Source organism: Melanerpes formicivorus, unplaced genomic scaffold (genome assembly GCF_026170545.1).
Source record: "Melanerpes formicivorus ecotype bairdi unplaced genomic scaffold, bMelFor1.0.p_v2 SCAF_103, whole genome shotgun sequence".
Lineage (NCBI taxonomy): Eukaryota > Metazoa > Chordata > Aves > Piciformes > Picidae > Melanerpes > Melanerpes formicivorus.
In genome coordinates, this window is record NW_027142455.1 from 759312 (window position 1) to 781984 (window position 22673).

The 22673-nt window shown below is 59.8% G+C and overlaps 1 protein-coding gene across 1 annotated transcript in view; it reads right to left on the bottom strand.

Annotated features, from left to right (window-relative positions):
• The window catches only part of LRP5 (LDL receptor related protein 5), a 141572-nt gene that overhangs the window by 75373 nt on the left and 43526 nt on the right, over positions 1-22673 (bottom strand). The window contains exons 3-5 of the mRNA XM_068166684.1: positions 17521-17718; positions 14413-14609; positions 5590-5721 (exon numbers count right to left, since the gene is read on the bottom strand). Of these exons, the coding sequence (XP_068022785.1) occupies positions 5590-5721; positions 14413-14609; positions 17521-17718 (527 nt within the window). The remainder of the gene's footprint in view (positions 1-5589; positions 5722-14412; positions 14610-17520; positions 17719-22673) is intronic.

Consider the following 22673-nt stretch of genomic DNA (forward strand, 5'->3'; position numbering starts at 1 on the left):
GGTGACAAGACATCTCTAACACAGGAACAAATGCCCCAATCTATTCACCCAGCCCAAACAAATGCTGCTGCCCAGGCTGCCTCTGCTAATCCCTGCGGCAGTCCCTTCCCATTTGTCTGCCTGCTAATTAGGGTGGAACAATGCTCCATTGTCAGGCTCTTCCCCAGCTCTCTGCATCTCCCTCTGCGCGCATCTGCAGGCAGGGGCTCAGCCTACTGCCAGGCAACTCTTTGTGGGGGGCACATGAGACAAGTGCTACAAGAGGAAGCTTTCAGCTCCTCCCCAAGAACAAAGCACTCAGCACTTCTTGACAAGCGCCAGAAGCACTTTGGCTGCAGGCAACACCTTTGCAAACTGTTTGAGCACAGTTAGCTCAGCACCAGAGTCTGTCCAGCTCTGGGGCTCCCAGCACAAGGACCTGGAGCTGCTGGACAGGCTCCAGAGGAGGCCACCAAGAGGAGCAGAGGCTGCAGAACCTCTCCTGTGGGGCCAGGCTGGGAGAGCTGGGGCTGTGCAGCCTGCAGAAGAGAAGGCTCCAGAGAGACCTCAGAGCAGCCTTGCAGTGCCTGAAGGGCTCCAGGAGAGCTGGGGAGGGACTCTGGACAAGGGCTGGGAGTGCCAGGCTGAGGAACAATGGCTTTGAGCTGGGAGAGAGGAGACTGAGAGTGGAGAGGAGGAAGAAATGGTTGAGAGTGAGGCTGGGGAGACTCTGGCACAGGCTGCCCAGGGAGGCTGTGGCTGCCTCCTGCCTGGAGGGGTTCAGGGCCAGGCTGGATGAGGCCCTGAGCAGCCTGTGCTGGTGGGAGGGGTCCCTGCCCATGGCAGGGGGTTGGGGCTGGCTGAGCTCTGAGCTCCCTTCCAACCCAGCCCATTCTATGACTTCTGCTTGCAGCTGTTTCCCACTCCTCAGGAGTCTCTCACACTCACTCCAGTTCCTTTGCTTTGCTGTCCTCTTTCCACAAGCACTTCCCATCCCCCAGACCCCTCTGGGGCTGACAGCTGAGCACTGCTTTGGAGTGCAGGCCTCACTGATGATGTTCCAAGCATGATGGAGCCACAGAAGATCCATTTCTGAGATAACACAATGTAAACAGCATGGGAATGAAGTTCTCAACCACTGGAAATCAGGGTCTGCAGAGCCAGGGAGCCTCTCACCCTCCCTGGGGCTGCACTGGGGCAGTGACAGAGAGCTGGCCACCCACTGCTTGAAGGGCAGCAGCTCAGCAAATGACCACTGGGGCTGGAGAACCTCCCCTGTGCATGCAGGCAGCCCGTGGTGAAGGTAAGAGACCAACACTCACACATCAACCTTGTGAGGGCAGGCCCAGGCTGGGGGCGTCCTGCAGCAGAGCCCCAACCCAGCCAGTGGCCCCAAAGGCTCTCAGCTGGGGATGGGGCACCAGGGAGGGCTGGAGCCCAAGGCTCTCCTGGCCTGCCTCAAGAAAAGTCTCCAGCAGGTCAAGCCAGGCTCCCAGCCCTAGTCAGACCACAGCTGGAGTGCTGTGCAGTCTGGGCTCCCCAGCTCAAGAGGGACAGGGATCTGCTTGAGAGAGCTCAGTGGAGGCTTCCAAGGGTGCTGAAGGGCCTGAAGCATCTGTGTGAGGAGAGGCTGAGGGGGACCTCACCAGTGCCTGGCTGCCAGGAGCATGGAGCCAGGCTCTCCTCAGTGATACCCAGGGACAGGGTGAAAGGCAATGGATGGAAACTCAGTCCCAGGAGGCTCTGTCTGAGCATGAGGAGAAACCTCTCTGGTGTGAGGGAACTGAAGCCCTGGAGCAGGCTGCCCAGGGAGGTTGTGGAGTCTCCTCTGCTGATCTGCAAACCCCCCCTGGATGTGTTCCTGGGTGACCCTGCTCTGGCAGGGGGGTTGGGCTGGGTGATCTCTGTGACAGGGGAGTGTGTCACCTCTCCCTCTCTACATACACAGAGCCTTCAGCCCTGCAGCACACAGCACCAGCTGCTCACCATCTCTGACTAGGCTGTGGTGGAGTCCTGGAACCCACACCAACCTGAAGGCCACAAAAAGCTCCACTGCCTAGCCCAGCAAAGCCTCTGACAGCAGAGCCAGAACAGGGCAGAGCTTCCAGAGTGCTCCTCACTCCCTGCAGGCTTCTTCCTTTCAGTGGGTACCCAGTGACAGGAGAAAGAAAGCCCTCTCCTCAGGAGGCTGTGTGGTGCTGTCACCACAGAGTGCTCCTCATTTGGGACAGAAGTGACTGTGGATAGAAACAACCTCCCTGGGTGGGAAGGGACCCTCCAAGGGCATTCAGTCCAACCCCTCTCCAACTACAGCAGGCTGCCCAGGGACACAGCCAGGCTGAGCTTGAATGGCTCCAGGGATGGAGCCTCAACCACCTCCCTGGGCAGCCTGGGACAGAGTCTCCCCAGCCTCCCTGGGCAGAACTTCCTCCTGAGCTCCAATCTAACTCTGCCCTGCTCCAGTTCCACACCCTTGCCCCTGGGCCTACCCCCACAGCCCCTTCTAACATCCTAGGCCCTTGCTGCAGTGTTAAAGTCTCCAGAGCTGTCTGCAGCAAGCAGTGTCCAGGGGCAGCAATGAGATGCAGTTCCTCTCCCACGACAGCTCACTGCCACAGCCCAGCCCCTGGCTCATTCTCCACCCTACAGGAACCACTGCAGACGCCTTGTGCATCAGAGCTCTTACCAGCACTCTCCCCCTCAGCAGGACAACAGCCCCAGAGGTGCTCTCAGCAGCTACCTGCTGGCTGCAGGGAGGCACTGCTGCAGTGAGGGAACTCTGGCTGCAGGCACTGGGGGCAATGCCAGCCACACAAATCCCTGCCTCAGAGGAGGACCACAGCAATCTCTGAGATTCAAAGGTTCATAGGATGGGTTGGGCTGGAAGGGAGCTCAAAGCTCAGCTAGCTCCAAGCCCCCACCATGGGCAGGGACACCTCCCACCAGCACAGGCTGCTCAGGGCCTCATCTAGCCTGGTCCTGAACCCCTCCAGGCAGGAGGCAGCCACAGCCTCCCTGGGCAGCCTGTGCCAGAGTCTCCCCAGCCTCACTGGAAAGAATTTCTTCCTCCTCTCCACTCTCAATCTCCTCTCTCCCAGCTCAAAGCCATTGTTCCTCCTCCTGTCCAGTCCCATGAGAGACTCCAGCTCAGCCTAAGAAAGGAGTAACATGGGACTGACAATTCCTGAGAGGCAAAGGAAGCAGGATACACCTCTGGGAGAGGGGCAATGGGGGAAATCCCCCAGCCCCCCTGGACATCTCCCTGTGGTGTCCACACACCAGGCCCAGGGCCAGGAGATCTCTGTGAAGGCAAAGCATCTTGCAACCACAAGGTGAGGCTTTCCCCAGCTGCATTTTGATCCCATGGGCAAGGGGTGAGACAGGCAGCAGGCAGGGCTCCAGGGAAGGAGGCAAACCAGCTCTGCTTTGTTAACTTTTCTCCTGACAAACACATTAGCCTGTAGCACTCCTTCCAGTCAAGGCTGGGATGCAATCAGTCTCCCTACTGATGTGCAAGATTTCTCTGCCAGCACCTTTCAAGTGCCAGGAGCCTCCTTGCAGCTGTTTCAGGTTCTTCACACAGTGCAGCAGCAGCTTTCTCAAGCACTTGAAAGAGCTGATTTACAGCAATTAGCCCCAGTCACAAACCCCTCCCTGACCCTTCCCTTCCACAAAGAGGCTGCTGCCTCTAATTAGCAGCTGATCAACTTCACCAGAGAATCACAGGAGTGGTTGGGTTGGAAAAGCCCTCCAAGATCATCCAGTCCAACCATCAACCCAAGAGCAGCACAGCCACCAAACCACACAATCAGCCTGTCAGGACCTGCAGGCTCTCTTCATGAAGCAGGAAGATGGCTCAGGACAGGACTGGCAGCCAGCAGCTGGTTAAACTGCAGCAGGGCCAGGAGGGGATCATCCCCCTGTGCTCAGCACTGGGATTTGAGGCCACAGCTGCAGTGCTGTGCTCAGCTCTGGGCCCTCCTGCAGGAAGGCCATTGAGGGGCTGGAGCCTGTGCAGAGCAGGGCAGCCAGGCTGGAGAAGGGCCTGGAGCCCCTGGGCTAGAGGAGGGCTGAGGGAGCTGGGGGGGTTGAGGCTGGAGCAGAGGAGGCTGAGGGAGAGCTCCTTGCTCTCTGCAGCTCCCTGCAGGGAGGTTGGAGTGAGGAGGGGGCAGCCTCTGCTCCTTGGTGCCAAGGGACAGGAGCAGAGGAGATGGTTGCAAGCTGCCCCAGGGGAGGCTGAGGCTGGAGAGGAGGAAATCTTTCTGCCCTGGAAGGGATCTGAGCCCTTGGCAGAGGCTGCCCAGGGCAGTGCTGGAGTCCCCATCCCTGGGGGTGTTCAAAGGTCACTTAGATGTGGTACTTGGGGATATGGTCTGGGGGAATCTTGTAGAGCAGGGTCAGTGGTGGGACCTGAGGACCCCAGAGGTGTCTTCCTGCCTCAATGATTCTATCACTCTGTGCTGCCACACTCAGCTGACTTTGTGCTTCTGCCCAAGCCCAAGGGGCTCAAGACAGAGAGCTGGGCAGCACTGGCACCTGGGCAGCACTGGCACACCTGCAGCAGGAGAAAGGGAAGCCTGTGGGTGCTGGCATGAGGCAGAAGAGACAACAGCAGCATGGAGCTTGGGAAAGCAAGGCAGCACAGAAGGGAAGCAAAGGGTCACATTCCTATGCCAACCCAGATTTCCTCTTCCCACCTTTCTGCCCTCCTTGCCCTGCCTGGCCTGACAAGGGCAAGGTGAGGGCACAGTGCCAGGCAGAAGGCCCAAGGCAGCCTGCCCCTGCTCCCTCTGCTAGACACACCAGGTCAGGCCCATGTCTGAAAGCTGTTCTGAGCATTCAGCAGGGAGTTTTCAAGAGCCTGAAAGGGCAACTTTACAGAGCTGGAAGCAGAGCTGGAAGCAGCCAAGGGAAGTCCTCTTCTGCAGCTGCAAGATCTATCTTAGAACTCTCAGCTGCAGCAGGATGAGCTGCTAAAGCTGGCCCTTAATGCCCAGAGGTTCAGTGCTCAAATGCTGCAGAGCCAAGGGGCAGAATCCCCTCTCCTGCCCACACTCCTCTCTCAATCTCTGGCACAGGCTGCCCAGGGAGGTGGCTGAATGCCCATTGCTGAAGGTGTTGAAGAGGCAGAGCTGTGGTGCTGAGGCCCATGGCTGAGCAGCAGCCTTGGCAGGGTCAGGGAATGGTTGGACTGGAGGATCCCAAAGGGCTGCTCCAAGCAGAACAGTTCAGTGATCCTGTGATCAGTGACCTCTGCTGGACATGGAATGGGAGGAAGCAGAGGTCTGCCCATGCTCCATGGGCACAGCTCACTGCTAACCAGATTGTTCTGCAGTGGCCTACACACATTGCTGCACCCCTGTAGGAACTGGCAACCAGAGCACAGCACAGCAGGGACAGTCCCAAAGCCAGAGAGGACTTCAGCTCCTGCAAATCCCCACCTGGGGCAGCCTGCCAGAACCTCTGCCTGCAGAATTTCTGCCACCTTCCTCATGAGTGCCACTGCAGTGTGCCAGCCAGCCCTTCTCAAGCCCCTTCAGCATGTTTCAGCCTTTCACTGGCACCTCCAGCCCAGGTGAGCACTGCCAGAGCAGAAAAGGAAGCTCCTACCTGCTTTGCATGTTCTGCCATCATCCTCCAGCTGCACTCCAGTGGGACAGGCACAGCTGTAGAAGGGCTCTCGGGGGGACAGCAGGCAGAGGTGTGAGCAGCCACCGTTGTCCTCCTCACAGGGAGTGTGAACTTCAAGAAACCACAGAGGCACATTTTCATTCTCCTGGAACCCCCAAAGCAGCCTTTGCTCCCCAGGAACCTACAGACTCCACAGGACTGCCACAAGACACAGGGGGGGCACAATATGAAGTGGTTGATTCCCTCCCTGCCACAGGTTTTGCTTCCAGGGGCACCTCAATGGAGGTGCAGGCAGGAACTGTTCATGGCAGAGTCACCTGAAGGGTGGTTGTAGCCAGGAAGGGGTTGGCCTCTTCTCCCAGGCAACCAGCACCAGAACAAGGGGACACAGTCTCAAGCTGCGCCAGGGGAGGTTTAGACTCGAGGTGAGAAGAAAGTTCTTCACCGAGCAAATAATTCGTCATTGGAACGGGATGCCCATGGAGGTGGTTGAGTCATCGACCCTGGAGGAGTTCAAGGGGAGATTGGACGTGGCATTTGGTGCCATGGTCTAGTCATGGGGTCTGTGTTGATAGGTTGGACTCGATGATCCTCGAGGTCCTTTCCAGCCTAAGTGATACTGTGATACCAGCTCAGCACGCCCTCACCGCATAGCTCAGCACACCCTCACTGCATAGCTCAGCACACCCTCACTGCATAGCTCTGCACGCCCTCACCGCATAGCTCACTGCACGCCCTCACCGCATAGCTCAGCACGCCCTCACCGCATAGCTCACTGCACGCCCTCACCGCATAGCTCACTGCACGCCCTCACCGCATAGCTCAGCACGCCCTCACCGCATAGCTCACTGCACGCCCTCACTGCATAGCTCACTGCACGCCCTCACCGCATAGCTCAGCACACCCTCACCGCATAGCTCAGCACGCCCTCACCGCATAGCTCAGCACGCCCTCACCGCATAGCTCAGCACGCCCTCACCGCATAGCTCAGCACACCCTCACCGCATAGCTCACTGCACGCCCTCACCGCATAGCTCAGCACACCCTCACCGCATAGCCCAGCACACCCTCACCGCATAGCTCACTGCATGCCCTCACTGCACAGCTCAGCACGCCCTCACTGCATAGCTCACTGCACGCCCTCACCGCATAGCTCAGCACACCCTCACCGCATAGCTCAGCACGCCCTCACCGCATAGCTCAGCACACCCTCACCGCATAGCTCAGCACGCCATCACTGCATAGCTCACTGCACGCCCTCACCGCATAGCTCAGCACACCCTCACCGCATAGCTCAGCACGCCCTCACTGCATAGCTCACTGCACGCCCTCACCGCATAGCTCAGCACGCCATCACTGCACAGCTCAGCACACCCTCACCACATAGCTCAGCATGCCCTCACTGCATAGCTCAGCACACCCTCACCGCATAGCTCACTGCACGCCCTCACCGCATAGCTCACTGCACGCCCTCACTGCATAGCTCACTGCACGCCCTCACCGCATAGCTCAGCACGCCATCACTGCACAGCTCAGCACACCCTCACCGCATAGCTCAGCACGCCATCACTGCACAGCTCAGCACACCCTCACCGCATAGCTCAGCACGCCCTCACCGCATAGCTCAGCACACCCTCACTGCATAGCTCAGCACACCCTCACCGCATAGCTCACTGCACGCCCTCACCGCATAGCTCAGCACACCCTCACCGCATAGCTCAGCACGCCCTCACCGCATAGCTCACTGCACGCCCTCACCGCATAGCTCAGCACACCCTCACCGCATAGCTCAGCACGCCCTCACTGCATAGCTCAGCACACCCTCACCGCATAGCTCAGCACGCCATCACTGCACAGCTCAGCACACCCTCACCGCATAGCTCAGCACGCCCTCACCGCATAGCTCAGCACACCCTCACTGCATAGCTCAGCACACCCTCACCGCATAGCTCACTGCACGCCCTCACCGCATAGCTCAGCACACCCTCACCGCATAGCTCAGCACGCCCTCACCGCATAGCTCACTGCACGCCCTCACCGCATAGCTCAGCACACCCTCACCGCATAGCTCAGCACGCCCTCACTGCATAGCTCAGCACACCCTCACTGCATAGCTCAGCACACCCTCACCGCATAGCTCACTGCACGCCCTCACCGCATAGCTCAGCACACCCTCACTGCATAGCTCAGCAGACCCTCACTGCATAGCTCAGCACGCCATCACTGCACAGCTCAGCACGCCCTCACCGCACAGCTCAGCACGCCCTCACCGCATAGCTCAGCACGCCCTCACTGCATAGCTCAGCACACCCTCACCGCATAGCTCAGCACGCCATCACTGCACAGCTCAGCACACCCTCACCGCATAGCTCAGCACGCCCTCACCGCATAGCTCAGCACACCCTCACTGCATAGCTCAGCACACCCTCACCGCATAGCTCACTGCACGCCCTCACCGCATAGCTCAGCACACCCTCACCGCATAGCTCAGCACGCCCTCACCGCATAGCTCACTGCACGCCCTCACCGCATAGCTCAGCACACCCTCACCGCATAGCTCAGCACGCCCTCACTGCATAGCTCAGCACACCCTCACTGCATAGCTCAGCACACCCTCACCGCATAGCTCACTGCACGCCCTCACCGCATAGCTCAGCACACCCTCACTGCATAGCTCAGCAGACCCTCACTGCATAGCTCAGCACGCCATCACTGCACAGCTCAGCACGCCCTCACCGCACAGCTCAGCACGCTCTCACCGCATAGCTCACTGCACGCCCTCACCGCATAGCTCACTGCACACCCTCACCGCATAGCCCAGCACACCCTCACCGCATAGCTCACTGCATGCCCTCACTGCACAGCTCAGCACGCCCTCACTGCATAGCTCACTGCACGCCCTCACCGCATAGCTCAGCACACCCTCACCGCATAGCTCAGCACGCCCTCACTGCATAGCTCACTGCACGCCCTCACCGCATAGCTCAGCACGCCATCACCGCACAGCTCAGCACACCCTCACCGCATAGCTCAGCACGCCCTCACCGCATAGCTCAGCACACCCTCACCGCATAGCTCAGCACGCCCTCACTGCATAGCTCACTGCACGCCCTCACCGCATAGCTCACTGCACGCCCTCACCGCATAGCTCAGCACACCCTCACCGCATAGCTCAGCACGCCCTCACCGCATAGCTCAGCACACCCTCACCGCATAGCTCAGCACGCCATCACTGCACAGCTCAGCACACCCTCACTGCATAGCTCAGCACGCCCTCACCGCATAGCTCACTGCACGCCCTCACCGCATAGCTCAGCATGCCCTCACCGCATAGCTCACTGCACACCCTCACCGCATAGCCCAGCACACCCTCACCGCATAGCTCACTGCATGCCCTCACTGCACAGCTCAGCACGCCCTCACTGCATAGCTCACTGCACGCCCTCACCGCATAGCTCAGCACACCCTCACCGCATAGCTCAGCACGCCCTCACTGCATAGCTCACTGCACGCCCTCACCGCATAGCTCAGCACGCCATCACTGCACAGCTCAGCACACCCTCACCGCATAGCTCAGCACGCCCTCACCGCATAGCTCAGCACACCCTCACCGCATAGCTCAGCACGCCCTCACTGCATAGCTCACTGCACGCCCTCACCGCATAGCTCAGCACGCCATCACTGCACAGCTCAGCACACCCTCACCACATAGCTCAGCACGCCCTCACTGCATAGCTCAGCACACCCTCACCGCATAGCTCACTGCACGCCCTCACTGCATAGCTCACTGCACGCCCTCACCGCATAGCTCAGCACGCCATCACTGCACAGCTCAGCACACCCTCACCGCATAGCTCAGCACGCCATCACTGCACAGCTCAGCACACCCTCACCGCATAGCTCAGCACGCCCTCACCGCATAGCTCAGCACACCCTCACCGCATAGCTCAGCACGCCATCACTGCACAGCTCAGCACACCCTCACCGCATAGCTCAGCACGCCCTCACCGCATAGCTCAGCACACCCTCACTGCACAGCTCAGCACGCCATCACTGCACAGCTCAGCACGCCCTCACCGCATAGCTCAGCACGCCCTCACCGCATAGCTCAGCACACCCTCACCGCATAGCTCAGCACGCCCTCACCGCATAGCTCAGCACGCCCTCACCGCATAGCTCAGCACACCCTCACTGCATAGCTCACTGCACGCCCTCACCGCATACCTCAGCACGCCCTCACCGCATAGCTCACTGCACACCCTCACCGCATAGCTCACTGCACGCCCTCACCGCATAGCTCAGCACGCCCTCACCGCATAGCTCAGCACACCCTCACTGCATAGCTCAGCACACCCTCACCGCATAGCTCAGCACACCCTCACCGCATAGCTCAGCACGCCCTCACTGCATAGCTCAGCACACCCTCACCGCATAGCTCAGCACGCCCTCACTGCATAGCTCAGCACGCCCTCACTGCATAGCTCAGCACGCCCTCACCGCATAGCTCAGCACACCCTCACCGCATAGCTCAGCACGTCCTCACCGCATAGCTCAGCACGTCCTCACCGCATAGCTCAGCACACCCTCACCGCATAGCTCAGCACACCCTCACCGCATAGCTCAGCACGCCCTCACCGCATAGCTCAGCACGCCCTCACCGCATAGCTCAGCACGCCCTCACCGCATAGCTCTGCACGCCCTCACCGCATAGCTCACTGCACGCCCTCACCGCATAGCTCACTGCACGCCCTCACCGCATAGCTCAGCACGACCTCACCGCATAGCTCACTGCACGCCCTCACCGCATAGCTCAGCACACCCTCACCGCATAGTTCAGCACGCCCTCACCGCATAGCTCACTGCACGCCCTCACCGCATAGCTCACTGCACGCCCTCACCGCATAGCTCAGCACGCCCTCACCGCATAGCTCACTGCACGCCCTCACCGCATAGCTCAGCACGCCCTCACCGCATAGCTCACGGCACGCCCTCACCGCATAGCTCAGCACGCCCTCACCGCATAGCTCACTGCACGCCCTCACCGCATAGCTCGCTGCACGCCCTCACTGCATAGCTCAGCACGCCCTCGCCGCATAGCTCAGCACGACCTCACCGCATAGCTCAGCACGCCCTCACCGCATAGCTCACTGCACGCCCTCGCCGCATAGCTCAGCACGCCCTCACCGCATAGCTCAGCACGCCCTCACCGCATAGCTCACTGCACGCCCTCACCGCATAGCTCACTGCACGCCCTCACCGCATAGCTCAGCACGACCTCACCGCATAGCTCACTGCACGCCCTCACCGCATAGCTCAGCACACCCTCACCGCATAGTTCAGCACGCCCTCACCGCATAGCTCACTGCACGCCCTCACCGCATAGCTCACTGCACGCCCTCACCGCATAGCTCAGCACGCCCTCACCGCATAGCTCACTGCACGCCCTCACCGCATAGCTCAGCACGCCCTCACCGCATAGCTCACGGCACGCCCTCACCGCATAGCTCAGCACGCCCTCACCGCATAGCTCACTGCACGCCCTCACCGCATAGCTCGCTGCACGCCCTCACCGCATAGCTCACTGCACGCCCTCGCCGCATAGCTCAGCACGACCTCACCGCATAGCTCAGCACGCCCTCACCGCATAGCTCACTGCACGCCCTCGCCGCATAGCTCAGCACGCCCTCACCGCATAGCTCAGCACACCCTCACCGCATAGCTCACTGCACGCCCTCACCGCATAGCTCAGCACGCCCTCACCGCATAGCTCACTGCACGCCCTCACCGCATAGCTCACTGCACGCCCTCACCGCATAGCTCGCTGCACGCCCTCGCCGCATAGCTCAGCACACCCTCACTGCATAGCTCAGCACACCCTCACCGCATAGCTCACTGCACGCCCTCATCGCATAGCTCAGCACACCCTCACTGCATAGCTCAGCACACCCTCACTGCATAGCTCAGCACACCCTCACCGCATAGCTCAGCACACCCTCACCGCATAGCTCAGCACGCCCTCACTGCATAGCTCAGCACACCCTCACCACATAGCTCAGCACACCCTCACCGCATAGCTCAGCACACCCTCACCGCATAGCTCAGCACGCCCTCACTGCATAGCTCAGCACGCCCTCACCGCATAGCTCACTGCACGCCCTCGCCGCATAGCTCAGCACACCCTCACCGCATAGCTCAGCACACCCTCACCGCATAGCTCAGTACACCCTCACCGCATAGCTCAGCACACCCTCACCGCATAGGTCACTGCACGCCCTCGCCGCATAGCTCAGCACGCCCTCACCGCATAGCTCAGCACACCCTCACTGCATAGCTCAGCACACCCTCACCGCATAGCTCACTGCACGCCCTCACCGCATAGCTCAGCACGCCATCACTGCACAGCTCAGCACACCCTCACCGCATAGCTCAGCACACCCTCACCACATAGCTCAGCACGCCCTCACCACATAGCTCAGCACGCCATCACTGCACAGCTCAGCACGCCCTCACTGCATAGCTCAGCACACCCTCACCACATAGCTCAGCACGCCATCACTGCATAGCTCAGCACACCCTCACTGCTCGGCTCAGCACGCCCTCACTGCATAGCTCATCACCCCCTCACTGCATAGCTCAGCACGCCCTCACTGCATAGCTCAGCACGCCCTCTCTGCCCGGCTCATCACCCCCTCACTGCATAGCTCATCACCCCCTCACTGCATAGCTCAGCACGCCCTCACTGCTCGGCTCAGCACGCCCTCACTGACCAGCTATGTCACTGTCTCCAAAGCTGGGCACTGCCAAGAGCTTGCTGCAGCAAAGGCCTGGGGAGTGCCATGGAAATGGAAAGCAGGGCTTGGAGGATGGGAGAGCAGCCAGTGCAGAAGGGAAACTGAACAATTTGTGCAGTGGGGGCAGCAGGGCAGCAGAGGGGATTCTGCCCCTGGGCTCTGCTCAGACCTCACCTCCAGTCCTGCCTCCAGCTCTGCTGTCCCCAGCAGCAGAAGGATACAGAGGTGCTGGGGAGAGACCAGAGTAGGCCACAAAGATGCTGCCAGGGCTGGAGCAGCTCTGCTGGGAGCACAGGCTGAGGGAGCTGGGGCTGTGCAGCCTGCAGAGGAGAAGGCTCCAGGGGCACCTCAGAGCTGCTTGCCAGGAGCTGAAGGGATCCTGCAGGAAGGCTGCAGAGAGACTTTTGCTGAGGGGGTCTGGAGCCAGGCCAAGGGGGAATGGTTTGGAGCTGAGGCAGAGCAGGGTTAGAGTGGGGCTGAGGAAGAAGTTCTGCAGTGTGAGGCTGGGGAGACTGGCACAGGCTGCCCAGGGAGGCTGCGGCTGCCTCCTGTCCTTGGACATCCCTGGATGAGGCCTTGAGCAGCCTGTGCTGGTGGGAGGTGTCCCTGGCCATGGCAAGGGATTGTGGCAGATGATCTCTGAAGCTCCTCCTAACCTAAGCCATTCTGTGATTCCATGAATCTCCACACTGCAGCAATGTTTCATCTTGGCAATCTGTACTGCAAAGCTTTCCCAGCAAGAGAAAGCACTGGTGAGCTGGAAATCCAGGGGAGCAGCAAGTGAGCAAACAAAGACCAGGCAGATGTGGGAGGAGGGATGAGGAGCAATCACAGAGCAGTGTGGTGCAAACACATCACACCTGCAGGCACCTAATCTCTCTACCTGGGGAAAAATCAGCAGCAGACCTGAAATTGTGACCAGAACAAGCAGGGGAGGGGAGGGCAGGCTGCTAAAAACTAATGATAGAAGTGGCAGGGTGTGCCAGGTCCCTCCAGACATCAGCCACAGCCTGAGCAAGAATCTCAGCTGCTTCAGTGTTAGCAGCACAGCTTCTGGCTAAGTTGGTTGTGTTATTTCCACTGACAGGAGGAGGGGAAGGAGGGAGGGAAGGAGGCAGGGAGGGAGGGAAGGAGGCAGGGAGGGAGAGAGGGCTCCTGACCTGGCTGAGGTCAGTGGCACCTCAGCTACTTGTACCATGTGTGCTCTGTGAGTGGCCCAGAAGCACAATGACCCAAGGCTGTGACATCCCCTGGGCTAAAAGCAATGGCAGGAACTCAGCACAGACAAACTCTTCTCTGGAGCTGGGAGATAGAGCAGGCTGCTGTGTGCACCCAAGGCCTCAAGGGGATGAAATCCCCAGGTCCATCACCAAGCTCTTTCTGCTCAGTCTCAAGGCTCTGCAAAGCACAGCACACATGGTCTGCATGGAAGCAGATTTCACAGTCAGTATAAACAAAGAAGGCATCCAAAGAGCAGAACACCTCCAGGAGGCATGAGACACACTACCAGCATGACCACCACTGCTCCCAAGTCCCATTCACAGCATCACAGAATGGCTCAGCTCGGAAGGGACCTCAGAGATCATCCACTCCACCCCCCTGCCATGGGCAGGGACACCTCCCACCAGCACAGGCTGCTCAAGGCCTCATCCAGCCTGGTCCTGAACCCCTCCAGGCAGGAGGCAGCCACAGCCTCCCTGGGCAGCCTGTGCCAGTGTCTCCCCAGAAATCCTGTCAAGGATTTCCTCCAGTCTCACTCTCCCCTCTTCTAGCTTCAAGTTTCAGAGTACTGACTGGATTGTGTCACGTGCTGGGTGATCAGGGAGCTCTTCCCAGTGCAGGTTGGACTTTTCAGAGGAAGGTGCAGGATCTGGATACTTCCAGCCCTGGCAAGCAAGCCCCTGGCCAGGTCCCAACCCTTACACCTGCACAGTCACCACCGGGGGGTCAGTGTGTTCCTGGCAGGCAAACAGAAGCCATGCAGAGAGCTGCAGGGCACAGGGACACGTACAGTATGGCTGTCTGTCTGGGCTGAGGACCTGGATGTCCATGGGGGAGTAGAGGGCAGAGAGAATCTCCCTCCTCTTCTCCCCTGTCCTCTTGTTGCAGGCGTGGATGGAGCGTGTCTGCCAGTCCGTCCAGTACAGCGTGTCCCCGGAGAGGGTCAGGGCGAAGGGGTGGGTCAGGCTGCCCTCCACCACCTTTTGCCTAGGAGGAAGACAGGAGAAGGGTCAGAAATGCAGTGCTGCCACTGAGCTGTGTCTGGCTCTGTACAGCTCCTGCTGCAATTGTGGCCTTCCAAGGGATTCACTGGGGCAAGGGATTCACCTGGAGATCAAGAGGGTGCTGGGGCTGGAAGGGACCTCTGGAGACCATCCAGTCCAACCCCCCAAGGACAAAAGTGATGGATGGAAAAGCAGACTCTGCCCCTCAGAGCAGTGAGGACACAAACACTCTGGGCTTCACAGCAGAATGAGGGGCTCAAGGCCAGCTTGGATGGGGCCTTGAGCAACCTGGTTGAGTGGAAGGTGTCCCTGCCCCGGGGAAGGGGCTGGAACTGGATGATGTTTGAGGTCCCTTCTGCCCCAGACCACTCTCTGAATCTGTTATGTGACTCAGCTCCATGCTGGTCCCTGACAGCCCACACCAAAGCTCCATCACAGAGCTGTGCAAATGCCCAAAGACCACTGCCTAGGGTGGGGGCAATACAGAAAGTGTCCCCAGGATTCTTCATCTGTGTTCAGAGATGGAGGAATTCAGAGAGGTCCCTGCAGGTCCCAGGCCCCAGCAGGGAACGTGGAGAGCACAACACAGAATTATTCTGCTGCTTCCTTCCGCTGCAGAGACCAAACTGGAACTGCTCTACAGTCTCTGTCCTTCCAACCCCCTGCAGACACAAGGCACAGCAGCACTGATGGCACTTTGCCCTTCCTCTCTCACCCCAGCAGGGCTTGTCTCCTCCCCTGGCAGCAGCTGCTGGCCTCTCTCTCGCCCCTCTTTCCATGAGTCTTGGGTATCAAGTCTCTCCCCCTCCTGTAATTACATCCCTTCCAATCCTTCCAGCCCATGCTCTTGCAAACTGAAGCTGCTAGGATGCAGCAGGCAGAGTGCCCCAGAGCCATGAATTCACCCTGCAGAATGCACATCTCCTCTTCCCTTCAATGGTGAAGTGGTTCTGGGATGGGGAGAAACATTTCAACCCCCAAACGACCTCTCCGTGCACAAGGCTGGCTGAAAGTTACTTTGCTCTGTGGTAAAGGGACAAAAGCAGCCTCCAAAGTGATCTTCCACTTAGAACCATGACTGAAGTCTACCATAAGAATCAGAACAGGAGAGGCTGGAAGGGGCCTGCAGCGCTCACCCCGCCCAAGCCCCCTGCCAGGAGCAGAACCTGAGTCTCAGCTGCACAGACTCCTGTGCCAGCACTGGTCAGGGGAAGGGGAAACTTCAGCTCAAGAGTTGAAATTCAGATCAATACTCTCAGGTAGCAGCACAGGCTGGGGGCTCAGCAGCTGGAGAACACCTATGGGGAAAAGAACCTGGGGCTGCTGGTGGACAACAGGATGCCCAGCAGCCAGCAATGGGCTAGGAAGGCCAAGGGCATCCTGGGGTGCATCAGAAGGGCTGTGGTGAGTAGGTCCAGGGAGGTTCTCCTGCCCCTCCACTCTGCCCTGCTGAGACCACTTCTAGAATATTTTGTCCACTTCTGGACATACATTTCCAGAAGGACCTAAGGGAGCCCATCCCAGAGCCACAGGGTGCTGCAGGCAGTCAACATCTCCCTGAGAGCACAGGCTGAGGGAGCTGGGACTGTGCAGCCTGCAGAGGAGAAGGCTCCAGGGGCACCTCAGAGCTGCTGCCAGGAGCTGAAGGGATCCTGCAGGAAGGCTGCAGAGAGACTTTTGCTGAGGGGGTCTGGAGCCAGGCCAAGGGGGAATGGTTTGGAGCTGAGGCAGAGCAGGGTTAGAGTGGGGCTGAGGAAGAAGTTCTGCAGTGTGAGGCTGGGGAGACTCTGGCCCAGGCTGCCCAGGGAGGCTGTGGCTGCCTCCTGCCTGGAGGGGTTCAGGGCCAGGCTGGATGAGGCCTTGAGCAGCCTGTGCTGGTGGGAGGTGTCCCTGCCCATGGCCAGAGGAGCTTTTAGATCCCTTCTACACCAAGTCTTATCTTGAATGTCTCCAGGGCTGGGGCCTCAACCAGCTCCCCAGGCAACCTGTCCCAGTGTCTCCCTCCCACCATTGCCCCTTGGCTTATCCCCACAGGCCCCTCTGAACACCCTCACCAGCTCTCCTCTAGGGAGGTTTAAGGTCTCCAGTACCTAGGTCTGCCCTGTCTGAAGAGTCACTGCTTTATGTCTACAACAGCCAAAACTCAGCAGCAGCCTTGGAGAGGAGCCCCCAGCTAAAGCTTTCCCTCAGGCTTTAGGAGACTCTGCTGCCTGCTCTCTGGGAGTCAGGCAGCAGCTGAGCTTGCTCAATTCCCAGGCATGCCACGAAGGACACCTTGGAAGGGGCCAAGGACAAGTGTGTCCCAATGCCTCTTCCCTGATGGAAAAAGACCATCAGCAGTGCCAACCCTGCCAGGTCAAAGGTGAGTCTGCCCCGGGCCAGGGGGAAGCATCTTCCACAACTTCCAGGACAAAGAGGAGCCTACAAAGGCAAACTCCTGCTGTGCAGGGATCACTGAAGCGTCTAGGTTGGGAAAGACCCTCGAGATCATCAGACCCAACCATTAACCCATCACTGACCAGTCTACCCTTAGCCCATGCTGCTCAGCACCACACCTCTGCACCCTGAACACGGCCCCAGGGATGGGGACTGCAGCAGTGCCCTGGGCAGACCGCGCCAGCACTCCGCAGCCCTCCTGCCCGAGGGAGGTTCCCTCAGGGACCCTCTGAAGCTTCCCTGGTGCAACCTGAAGGCCATAAACTGTGCACAAGGAAATCCTGATCCCCAAACCCTTCCTCTGGAGAGCAGCCTGCTGGCAGGGAGGCTGTTTCACTCTCTGCCAGGCTGCCACTGCCAACCCCAAGGGGCTCTGGGCTCGCTCCCAGACGGCTGCCGAGGGACGGCTGGGAGGCCAGCGGGGCCTGCCCGCCCCCCACGGGCGACAGGAGCCTTACCTGAAGGAGCCATCCAGGTTTGCCCTGTGGATGAAGCTGAGCTTGGCATCAGCCCAGTAGAGCTTCTGCTCCTCCAGGTCGATGGTGAGCCCGTTGGGCCAGTAGATGTCCGAGTCGACGATGATCTTGCGCGCGCTGCTGTCCATGCCCGCCCGCTCGATGCGGGGGGTCTCGCCCCAGTCCGTCCAGTACATGTACCTGCAGGGACCCCACAGCCCATCACAGCCTGCCCAGCCCGAGCCTGGGGGAGCAGCCCCAGGCAGGGGGCAGCAGCCCCAGCAGCGCCCTGCAGAGCCCCCAGGCCGGCACAGGGCCAGAGCCGCAGAGGCAGCCACACAGCACACAGCCACAGGGCTTGGGAAGGACCTCCAGAGCCCACCCGGGCCAAGCCCCCTGCCGGAGCACACTGACCTCCCAGAACAGCCACAGACCACTACCATCAACTGAAGCACAGCTGCAGGGGGGGCAGGGAAAGCCCTTCACAAAAGCCTGGCACACAGCATCGCCTCTGCACCACCTGTGCCTGCCCCGGTGCTGGGCTGCGCTCCACCGCCCGAAGCCCTCACAGCGCACAATCCCCAGGGGCCATGGCCACAGGACCAGCCCTGGCCATGGGGACTCCACCACCCCCCTGGGCAGCCTCTGCCAGGCCCTGACCACTCTGACACCAAAGACATTTTTCCTCCTCTCCAACCCAAGCCTCCCCTGGCACAATTCCAGGCCAGTTCCTCTCCTTCTAGGCCCTGGGACTGGGGGGCAGAGCCTCCTCTCAGGGAGCTGCAGAGAGCAATGAGGTCTCCCTCAGCCTCCTCTGCTCCATTTCCTACCATAATATATCCAGGTTGTGATCTCAGGGTGCCAGGGGTGCAAAGAGGACAGTGCCAACTCCTGGCACAGCTGCCTCAGGCCACTTCAGAGTAACCCCACAGCTTCCCCACCAGCAGCACAGACATTCCTGGCAGGGTCTGTGTCAGGAAGCCTTCAGAGCCCCCAGAGAAAGCTGGGGGTGCACTGCACTGCCCAGCACTGCTGGCTCACTGCACTGCATGGGCACCAGCTGGGTGCACTGAGCTGCACCTGAGCTAAGTCCTGTACCACTGGAGCACAGCAAAGATTCATCATAAGAAGGACACAGAGCTGCTGGAGAGAGGCCAGAGGAGGCTCATGTCAGGGCATTGGAGTAGATGATCTCTGAGGTCCCTTCCACCCTGAGCCATTCTGCTCATCTCTGCAGAGCTCATGCTCACCACATTCCCAGCCTGGATCCCCCTAGGTGCTCAGCTCCCCTGAGGCAGACAGCAGTGGCTCTGCAGCCCTGCCAGAAACCACACAGGGAGTAAACCAACATGCCTGGGGAACACACATGGAGGGAGAAGCAGGTCCATGGCTCCCCCTCTGCAAGGGAATGCTCTCCACTTTGGGAACAGAGAGGGGAGCACATCTGTGACTGCTGCATGCTCCCCAGCAGGGCCCTGCCCTGGGCAGCAGAAGGTGCTGCTGGAAGCTGCAGGAGCTCCCTGGCTGCTTCAGGCACAGCTGGGGCCAGCACTGCAGCACTGCAGTGAACCCCTGCACATTTCCCTCACAGCTCACTGGACTCCAGGGCATTCACAGAACCTACCTACAGCATTCTGATCAGAGGGAATCAGCAGCTTGTTTGTGCCCCTGCCCACAGGCAGGCAGGCCTGGCTTGTCCCAGTGACACAGAGGGTGGGAGGGGAGAACAAGGAGTGTTCTACCTGCAGAGCTGAAGCTGCCAGCACAACAGTCCTCAGGTTTCTCAGACAGCTGACCTCAGAGTGGCTGCAGTGGAGCCACATCCCCAAAGCAGGCAGGACAGACTGAGAGCAGCAGCAGCTGGGCTGCCCCAGCTCACAGCACAGCCTCCCAGCGTCACTTGCCACTCCTTTTGGCGTTCCTTAGCCAGGCAGGCTGCAATTTGTGGCAGCTCAAACTGCATGGGGAGGCAGCTACTGACAGAGGGGAAGCCAGAGAGGAGCAGAGAGCAAAGGAGCTGCTCTGCTCCACCAGCTGCAGAATCAGACCTGCAGAGTGAGCAGCACAAGCTCTGCTTTCCGGGCAGGCCAGGCCAGCTCCCTGCTCTGCTCACCTGCTCCAGCCTCAGCACACACAGCATCAGAGTGACAGGGGCTGGAAGGGGCCTCTGGAGATCACCCAGTCCAAGCCCCCTGCCAGAGCAGGGTCACCCAGGACAAGTCACTCACCTCCCCAGAAGATGCACAGATCCTTACCATGAACCCCTCTGGGCAGCCTGCTCCAGGGCTCTGTCACCTCACAGGGACAAAGGTTTCCTCCCTGCTCCTGAGGCCCCTCCTCTGCTCATGGGCATCCTCCTGGCCAGCAGCACCCCCAGCTCCCTCTGCCCTGTGCTGCTCTCCAACAGCTCAGTCCCCAGCCACTCCTGGTCCCTGGGGTTGTTCTCTCCCAGCTGCCAGACTCTACCCTTGCCCTTGTTGGACTTCAGTCAGCTTCTCCCTGCCCAGCTCTGCGGCCTGCCCAGGTCTGGCTGAAGGGCAGCACAGCCTGAGGGCTGTCACCACTTGGGTGCCACCAGCAGACTGACTGGCAGTGCCCTCTGTGTCCCCAGCCAAGCCAGGTCACTTCACTCAGCTTCTTCTACAGGGATGAAGATGCACAAAAGAGAGACTTGAAAATCAGCCCAAACCTTCACCTCCAACAGCCAGAAAACCAGAAGGCTGACATGGGCTCTACCAGGGGGCTGTGGCAGCCCCAAGCTTACTTCTGCACTGAGATCTATCAGTGCAGGCTACAGAGAAGCTGAGACCAAAGTATAAAAGCCCATGGCAGCTGCTTGCATGCAACCCCAGAGAGACAGAGCCTTCAGAGCAGCTTAAAAGGATGAGAACACATCCCCAGAATGCAGCCCCTGGGCACAATCCCTCTGCTCAAGCCCCCAGGAAGGCTGCAGCCTGCCCTGAGCTCAGCACATGCAGGTGAAGAAAAGGAAAGAGAAGTCTCTGAGACAAAGGCCCTCAGGGTACTAAAGGAGCTCCAGCCCACCACAAACCTGCTGCCTAATGCCACAGGTGACCAGGGGCAGCCTGGCCACACAGAGGCTGCCAGACAGCAGCAGATCTTTAAACCACACATGAAGCTGCCAGAGGAAACTGCCAGAGGGACCCAGACAGGCTGCAGAGGTGAGACCAAGACAACCTCCTGCAGTCCAGCAAGGCCAAGTGCCAGGTCCTGCAGCTGGGGCAGGGCAATCCCCAGCACAGATCCAGTCTGGGAGAGGAGTGGCTGAGAGCAGCCTGCAGGAGAAGGCCTTGGGGCTGGCAGTCAGTGACAAACTCCCCAGGAGCCAGCAGTGGTCCCTGGCAGCCCAGAGCCAGCTGAGTGCTGAGCTGCAGCCAGAGCAGGGAGAGCAGCAGCACAGGGAGGGGATTCTGCCCCTCTGCTCTGCTCTGCTCAGCCCCCACCTGCAGCACTGCCTCCAGCTCTGGGGCCCCCAGCACAAGAAGGACCTGGAGCTGCTGGAGAGGCTCCAGAGGAGGCCACCAAGAGGAGCAGAGGCTGCAGAACCTCCCCTGTGGGGCCAGGCTGGGAGAGCTGGGGCTGTGCAGCCTGGAGAAGAGAAGGCTGCAGGGAGACCTCAGAGCAGCCTTGCAGTGCCTGAAGGGCTCCAGGAGAGCTGGGGAGGGACTCTGGCCAAGGGCTGGGAGTGCCAGGCTGAGGAACAATGGCTTTGAGCTGGGAGAGAGGAGACAGAGTGGAGAGGAGGAAGAAATGGTTGAGAGTGAGGCTGGGGAGACTCTGGCACAGGCTGCCCAGGGAGGCTGTGGCTGCCTCCTGCCTGGAGGGGTTCAGGACCAGGCTGGATGAGGCCTTGAGCAGCCTGTGCTGGTGGGAGGTGTCCCTGCCCATGGCAGGGGCTTGGGGCTGCATGAGCTGTGAGCTCCAAGCCAAGCCATTCCATGCATGCTCTGTAGCAGCCACCATGCCTCACACTTTGCCCCTTCCCAATGCCCGCAGCACGCAGGGGCAGGGGCAGGGGCAGGTTAGGGTTGTGCAAGCAGCAGCTGTTTGTGTTGGGACTTTATGGGCAGGGGGAGACCTCAGGAGAAAGCTCAGAGCAGCTTCCCAGAGGAAAAACCAAAACATCCTGGGCACCCTAACACCTTCTGAGCCAGGGAGTGATGCAAACTGACCTTGATTAACAGAGCTGAAAGCTGTGAAGATTGCCTAATTCAGGCAGGGGGAACTGAGAGATGATTTCCAGCTGGGCTCTGAGCCCAGGGCAGGATCCAGCAACATTCAGGGGCCCATGCAGAGAATCCCAGCCCAACACTGCTGTGCTGGCAGAGCTGGGGAAGCCTGCTGGAAGGAGAGGCTCTGAACCACCACACCAGAGAGCCTAAGGGCCCTCTCTGGGTAGCTCTTTGGTTGCTTGGTTTTGCTGGTGGTGCTTTCCAAAGCAAATGACACAGCCTGGAATATCACTGGGCAGGGGAGAAGACAGCAGCTGCCAGGAGCTAAAAATATCAGCCCCCAGTGTTTGGTATCTGACTGCCCAGGAGATGCAGCATGCTCTGGGGACTGAGGTTGGGCATCCCAGCAGCCCTGAATCCCACCTGCCCTGCAGCAGGTTAATAAAGTTACAGCAGCACTGAAGCACAGAACCTCAGAACCCATCCATGTGGCAGAGGCCTCCAAGCTCCTCCAGCCAGCCCTGCAGGCTCAGCACCAAACCATGGCCCTCAGCACCAGGCCCACAGCTGCTGGAACACCCCCAGGCATGGGGACTCCAGCACTGCCCTGGGCAGCCTCTGCCAAGGGCTCAGATCCCTTCCAGGGCAGAAAGATTTCCTCCTCTCCAGCCTCAGCCTCCCCTGGGGCAGCTTGCAACCATCTCCTCTGCTCCTCTCCCTTGGCACCAAGGAGCAGAGGCTGCCCCCTCCTCACTCCAACCTCCCTGCAGGGAGCTGCAGAGAGCAAGGAGCTCTCCCTCAGCCTCCTCTGCTCCAGCCTCAACCCCCCCCAGCTCCCTCAGCCCTCCTCTAGCCCAGGGGCTCCAGGCCCTTCTCCAGCCTGGCTGCCCTGCTCTGGACAGGCTCCAGCCCCTCAGGGTCCTTCCTGCAGGAGGGCCCAGAGCTGAGCACAGCACTGCAGCT